General features: G+C 49.7%; 1 protein-coding gene and 1 long non-coding RNA gene across 2 annotated transcripts; one reads left to right on the top strand and one right to left on the bottom strand.

Moving 5' to 3' along the window:
• The first annotated feature begins 2,128 nt into the window (after positions 1–2,128).
• Positions 2,129–5,702, top strand: LOC117284444. The gene is made up of 3 exons (XR_004515528.1): positions 2,129–2,287; positions 5,322–5,431; positions 5,623–5,702. It is a non-coding gene; the product is annotated as an uncharacterized LOC117284444 (long non-coding RNA).
• Positions 5,396–6,893, bottom strand: Ubl5 (ubiquitin like 5). Its single transcript, XM_010634694.1, has 5 exons — positions 6,794–6,893; positions 6,389–6,455; positions 6,092–6,175; positions 5,953–5,990; positions 5,396–5,559 (listed from the first exon to the last, which is right to left on the bottom strand). The coding sequence occupies exons 2-5, from the start codon at positions 6,442–6,444 to the stop codon at positions 5,516–5,518; spliced, it is 222 nt and encodes a 73-aa protein (XP_010632996.1). The 5' UTR covers positions 6,445–6,455; positions 6,794–6,893; the 3' UTR covers positions 5,396–5,515.

Genomic DNA, 6,893 nt, shown 5'->3' with positions numbered 1-6,893 from the left:
GCCTCACCCCGGCCCCGCCCCTCCCCTCGCCACCGCTCGTAAGTGGTGAGCTAGGGACTGGAGCCCGCCCTTTTCAACGCCCTTTGAGGAGCGCCAAAAAAGTCCCGACCCCTTCTTGTCGCTCTATGCCGCAGAACTCATCGGGACAGGTTTAGAGCTTATTAATTGACTATTGCAGCAGAAACCTCCGCCTTCCTGATCCGTTCCCAGAGAACCGCAAGTCCCTTGCAGAAGCTTATGGCAGGTGGGGAGGTAACGGCAGCCGACGAGGTACCTAGGACTTTAAGGCCTTTTTTCCGTTGCCATAGCAACGCAGTTGTCTTGGTGATGAGCAGCTAAGGACCCAAAGCCTAAATTCGGCTCTTCCATCCTCCCTCTTCCCACCTGTTTTCTCCAGATGTCCAAAGCTAACCCACCTTTTTTTTTTTTTTGCAGAGCAAACCATTTACCCATACTGCTGACCCAAACAGTTCCCATGTCTTTTGGAACCTCTCTTTCAACCTATTCCCTCTCAATGTGGCTTGTCCTGAGTAACAACTAATGGGTGATGGCACCGCCAATCGGAGGACACAGGAGGAGGTGCGGGCGGGAGAAGAATGAGCTCAGTTTGAACCAATTTAAATTCTGTAGAACCCGTGGGACACTGAGGTGTTGGGGCAGCCGGAGCTGGGGAACAAGTCGGTTACACGGGCCTTTGTGTGACTGTTAAGAAAGGACGGGGCTCCAACGTGAACCCACAGCAGCAGGACTGGAGGCAGGACGTGGTGGGTTCCAGGAACCCTTGGGCCGGACCGTCTTGATTCAAAGCCTCTTTTCTTCCACTTGCTGTGACCCTGAACAAATTACTGCACTTCTGCACGCCAGCTTCTGTGGCTGCAAAGTAGAGATAAGCAATAATACCTTGCTCTTCTGTTTGATGTGAAGATTCAATAAGCTACCATATAAAGCACTCAGAACAGTGCCTGGTATTTGCTGGGGGGAAAAAAGATCATAAGACTGCACAGCCATTATAGTATTATGAAAGCAAAGCAAAATCAAAGCTTAATAAAACAAATTTAAAAGAGTTAAGTGAATCATTTACAGAAAGGTAAAAATAAGGCTAGGAATGTGGCTCAGTGTGTGCGGAACCCTGGGTTCAATTCCCAATACCTCAAAAAAAAAAAAAAAGCATAAAAATGTGAGTTGCTAAACAGAAGTACTGGAGTATGTATATTTATTTCAACTGTGTAAAAACTAAGTAGGTTTATACCACGGAAAATTTCTGGCATGTGGTTGTGATCCCAACGTTGAGGGAGGCTGATACAGGAAGATGACAAGCTTCAGGAATTTAGCAAGACACTATCTCAAAATAAAAAATTAAAAAGGGCTGGGGATGATGTAGCTCAACGGTGCAGGGTCCCTGGGTTCAATCTCCAATACTGCAAAGAACAAAAAAAAAATAAAAAAAACTAGATTCATTAAAGTATGTAAGTGACCACCGCGGCTGATGCTAGAAAGGAACAGTTCCAACTTAGGGTTGGAAGGGTTGCAGAAGCAGTAGTTTTCATAGACCCTTCCCTGTCCCCTCCTTCTGTCAGCATCTTGCTAACAGAATGGGGCTAGAGGTGTGACCCTGGGTACCATCTCCAGCACCACGTGTACATTAAAAAAAAAAAAAAATCAAACGCATAATGGAAGAGATACTGAATTTTGTTCCCCAGGGGACATGTGGCAATGTCTCAAGACATTTTCTGGTTGTCACAACTGGGGAGGAAGGGTCATGCTATTGGCATTTAATGGGCAGAGGCCCTGGATGCTGTTAAACATCATTCGATGCACAGAACAGTCCCCACAATGAATTAGTCACTCAAAATATTTACACTGCCAATGCTGAGGGACCATGGCATTGAACGATGATCACACATAAGAAATCAGCATAGGGGGCCAGGGCTCAGTGGTGTCGCTGCCTGCCTTGCAAGCACAAGGTCCTGAGTTCAATCCCCAGAACAAACAAACAAAAAAAGAAGTCAGCATAGGTACAATACTATTAATTACTGAACTTCAGACTTTTTGCTCCGTTTTCCAAACCTTTTTTTTTTTTTTGAGACAGGGTCTACCTGTGCAGTCCAGGCTGGCCTTGAACTTGCGATCCTCCTGCCTCAGCCTCTGGAGTGCTGCTGGGATTACAGGCGTGCGCCACCACACCTGGCAGCCCGTGTGGAGAAGGATACAGCAGAGACCCTCACCCCCCTCCATGCACGGTACCAGGTGGCAGATGATGCTGAAACACATTACTGATTCTTTCGAGGTCTCTACTTCTGTCTAACAAACTACCCCATGGCTGAGTGGGTCAACGTTTATCTCAGTTTCCTGTGAATCCAGGTGCAGTTTAGCTGTATTGGCAGGGGTGGCTGTGTGTTCATTTGAAGGCTTAACTGCGGTGGGATGGGCCTCTGAGCCAGCCCGCGGGGTGCAGTGGATGCCAAGGCAGCTGCTGGACAAAGCAGCAAGAACAGGGCAGAAACCACAGCTTCTCTGCGACCCATTCTTTACTACCCTTTATGGCAGTAAAAATACTAATTACAGGGTTGGGTGTGATGGCGCACACCTGCAATCCTAACGCCTGGGAGGCTGAGGCAGGAGATCGCTGTTAGAGGTCAGCCCGGGTTACATGAGAGTTCAAGGCCAACCTGAACTACAAAGCGAGACCTTGTCCTGAAAATCCAAAACGAAAACAAAATAAGCTAATAAAAATACTTATTAAAAAGAATGAGTCAGATAACTTATGAGAAAATATAAAAACATAAAGTACAAGAAAGTAAACTACTGGACAGTAACAAATTACAGAAGTATAAATTGTCCCTTTTTTTGTTTGTTTGGTACCAGGGATCGAACTCAGGACCTTGCACTTGTGAGGCAGGCAGAGGAACCACTGAACTAAATCCCTGGCTCTGTTTTTTGACAGGGTCTCACCATGTAGTTCAGGCTGCCTCTGCCTCCCGAGGGCTGGGATTACAGGTGTGGGCTACCACACCCAGATAACTCCCTTTTGTATGAAAACCCTAGGTTGCTATTTCAGACAATTCCTAGATTTACCCAAATACATTAATGACTATCACTGGCAGGAGGCGTGGTATAAGAAATAAGAAACTAAACTTTGAACAAAATACTTGGATTTTTTTTTACAAGCAGACATCGGTATAAAATGTCTTTTTTGTTTTTCTTTTATTTGGTGCTGGGGATTAAACCCAAGACCTTAGGCATGCTAGCCAAGTGCTGTATACCACTGAGCTACCACACCTCACCATAGCCCCTAACACGGTCTTACTTTTTTTTTGTTGTTTTTTTTGGCTTTTTGAGACAGGGTCTCACTATGTAATTGAGACTGAGCTGAAACTCACTATGCAGCCCAGGCTGGTCTCGAGCTCACAGCAATCCTCCTGCCTCAGCCTCCCGAGTACTGGGATTACAGAGGTGCACCACCATGCCTGGCAGTCTTATTTACTTTTGAGACAGGGCCTCACTATGTAGTCCAGGCTGACTTCAAACTCCCAGTAATCCTCCTGCCTCAGCCTCCTGAGTGCTGGGATCACAGGCGTGCATCACCATGCCTGGTAATAGTCATCTTTTAAAAACAAAATTGAGGCCAAGTGTGGTGGTGCACGCCTGTGATCCCAGCACTAGGGAGGCTGAGGCAGGAGGCTCTCTGTGAGTTTGAGACCAGCCTGGGCTACATAGTGAGTTCCAGGTCAGTCTCAACTACATAGTGAGACCCTGTCTCAAAAAAAAAAAACAAAAAAACCCCAAATTGAAGTTCATTTATTTTTTAAAATAAATTTTATTTTATCCCCCGCTTCATGCCCCCTCCTCTTCCTAAAAACTGAAGTTGAAAAGCATCAAAAAAGGCCTGACCTCAGGAGAAAACAGGGTGGAGAAGGGCCTTCCCTGTACCCCACACACTTCTATGCTTATGTGAAATTAAGGAATCACATTGTTAACCCTATCATGTAAATTAACAATTGCCTGCTTTCAAATGGCCAGCCAAGGGGGAGACACCTTAAGAGTAGGAAGAGCTGGGCCAGGGATTTAGCTCAGTGGTTCCGCCGCCTGCCTCAAAAGCACAAGGACCTGAATTCGATCCCTGGTACCAAAAAAAAAAAAAAAGAGTAGGAAGAGCAAGGGTACTGAGAGACACACCTGTGACAGGTTAAGAGGAAGAGGGAGCCCCAAAGACAGGCAGACACCACAGCCTGGGGAGGGAGGTGACCACGAGACCCAACAGAGCCACCCCCAAAGCGCGCCCAAGAGAGTGGGTGCCACTCGGGGAGGGGATCGGGGCAAACTGAACGTGACTGAGGCTCCACGGGGCAGGGAGACAGGCTCGGGATGACACCGGCTCCTATGTGCTGAGGTCAGAGTCATTCGCCCAAATTCCTTTCTCACCCCTAAAACCTTAACTAGAACAATGTTCTGATTACAACCATAGACTGTCTATTCTGTCCTAACGTGAGAGTGCTGTATCTTGTCCCTTGCAAGGCCTGCTTCCATTTAATTTCCACAGAAACCCCACGGACCATGCATCTCTGCATGTAGTGCTATCTTTGCACAGAGCTCATCTTTACCCCGACTGATTATCAATACAAGTCAGTGGCTTGGGCTTTGTTAGGCTGCACCGGCACTGGTTACCCTGGCATCCCGCTTTCTGTCTCTCTTAGTTCTTTTAGCTTCTCGGGCCTGCATCATACACTGGGCAGGAGACTGAAGCCTAATGCAGAGGCTTCCAGTAATGTTTCAGGGCTCCCCAGTACAAGTTGTCAGTTTATTTATTTAGATAGGGCTCACTATGTAGCTCACGCTGGCCCTGAACTACGTAGCCCAAGCTGTCCTCTAACTCACGGCGATTCTCCTGCCTCAGCCTCCCAAGTGCTCGGATTACAGGCACCCATCACCACGTCTGGCTAAAGCCTGACATTTAAGAGGGGAAACTCAAATCCTAGGGAGGTTAGCCTAGAGGTTTAGAGGTTAAGTAATTTGCCCAGTGTCTCTTGGCTGTTGGTAGTAGAGTTGACGTTCAACCCATAGTCTGTCCAATCCCCAAGCCTGTGTTGCTTGTTTGTCCCTATAGCCCAACCCAGAATTCCAAAGTCGGTTAGGGTGACAACAATCCCATGGTCTCCACCTTCAGAAACCCACAGAAAACTCCAGGGCTCTGGCTGATACATTCTCTTTGTGCATGTGTGTGTTTTGCTGGGATGGAGCCCAGGGCCTCCCACATGCGAGGCAATACCATACCTCTGAGCCCCTCCCCGCTCCATCCGGGCTATCCTGAACTCTCATTAAAGCTGCCGCGTTCTGATGCCATAGTGATGACCACAGAGATCCAACCCTCCCGTCCTAAGACAGCGCTCAGCGAAGATCACATTCACAAAGCAGCATCTAAGTGTTTATTAAGGTGAGTTTTTAAAAACAAGCATCCATACCAGTGTGAGAGGGGAGGGCGGGAGAGGCGGGTAAAGAAAGGGGGAGGAGTTCTGCTCTATTGGTAATAAAGCTCCAGGTTCATCCCATCGTGGATTTCATCTGGACGATGGTGTTAAGGAATCTTCATCTAGGGCTCCATCCCCACCCCTCATCCCATCGCAGCTCCATCCAGGTGGCCTGCGCCATCTGGGACTGCGCCATTTTGATTTGGAGAGAATCCAAACTACAAAAAAAGAGTTCCTTCTCCTCCTGTACAACAGGCGAGCCTATGTCTCACTCTACTCAGACCTCAGGGGCACCTCAGTAATACATGTCCAAGTCAAACTTATCACAGGGCCAGCCACCCTCCTCCTCAATGAAATAAACATGATTCCATTCCTCAGAACTCACGTTTTAAATTCTAGGCGTTGAGGTTCACACAGGTTTCAGTACAGAGAAAAAGACAACCAGGGCTGGGTATGTTGGCACTTCCTCGAGTCAAGAAAAGGATACAGTCCCCCAGAGACACGTGGTCCTTAAAAATCGTGTACCTACGGGACAGGAACCTTTCAGAAAGACGCCTGAGGAGGCTCTTGGCCCTCAGCAAAGGGCTGTGGACAGCTCCGGCTCCCACCTCTACCTCGGCACTCACCACTTCTTAAGAACGATCTTGTTCCAACGGGTGCCAGTTTGGGCCGCGATCAGCTTCTTAAGGTCCCCGATGGTGTCATCGGTGCTGGGCGCAGGGGAGTTAAGGCAAAAGCAAGGCAGACGTAAAGCGGGGAAGGTAAACATTCCAGGGCTGCGTATCTTACACCAGGGCCCGATCCGTCCCCTCTCCCGCGTGGAACTGCACCCACACCTACGACACACACTGAGGTAGGTGGTAGGTGGCTGCCTCGTGCCTAGCACCCCCAAGGACCACTGCCCCTCGACCGTCGATGGATACTTGCACTTCACGCGGACTTTCTTCCCCAGGCGATCGTTGCAAACCACCTCGATCATCCTGGCCGCAGCTGCCCCGGGCCGGGGGTGGGGGTGAGCGGCAGAGTCAGGACTTCCGGGGTCTTCCAGGCCCCAGAAGTTCCAGCTTACAAAGTTCCCAGGTCCCAGGCCCGAAGCCTCCCGCTTGAGACTTCCGTACACAGCTCCGAGCTCCCCCGGACCCGGGTCCCCTCCGTGACCCAAGTCCCGGGTCCCAAGGCAGCTGCGCCTCCGCCTCTTCACGTCACCAGCAAGCCCGACCGCCGGCTTCACCTCCCGCCGGCTCGCAAACCTGAACGGCCTGGCTCCGGCCACCTTCCCCGACCCCAAGCCTCTCCGCTTGACCCCCTACCCTCGAATCGCCACGAACCTGCAGACGCCACAACCTCTTCGCCGGCGCGCTGAGCCCAGGTCAATCTCTGCTGGGGAACGGAAGCGGAAGTGCGCGACCGGAAGTCACACCCCGGGTA

This window comes from Fukomys damarensis, unplaced genomic scaffold (assembly GCF_012274545.1).
Source record: "Fukomys damarensis isolate Sample0158 unplaced genomic scaffold, DMR_v1.0_HiC HiC_scaffold_37, whole genome shotgun sequence".
Classification (NCBI taxonomy): Eukaryota; Metazoa; Chordata; class Mammalia; order Rodentia; family Bathyergidae; genus Fukomys; species Fukomys damarensis.
Note: the sequence above shows the minus strand (reverse complement) of the source record. Positions and strands in the feature narration are given on the sequence as shown.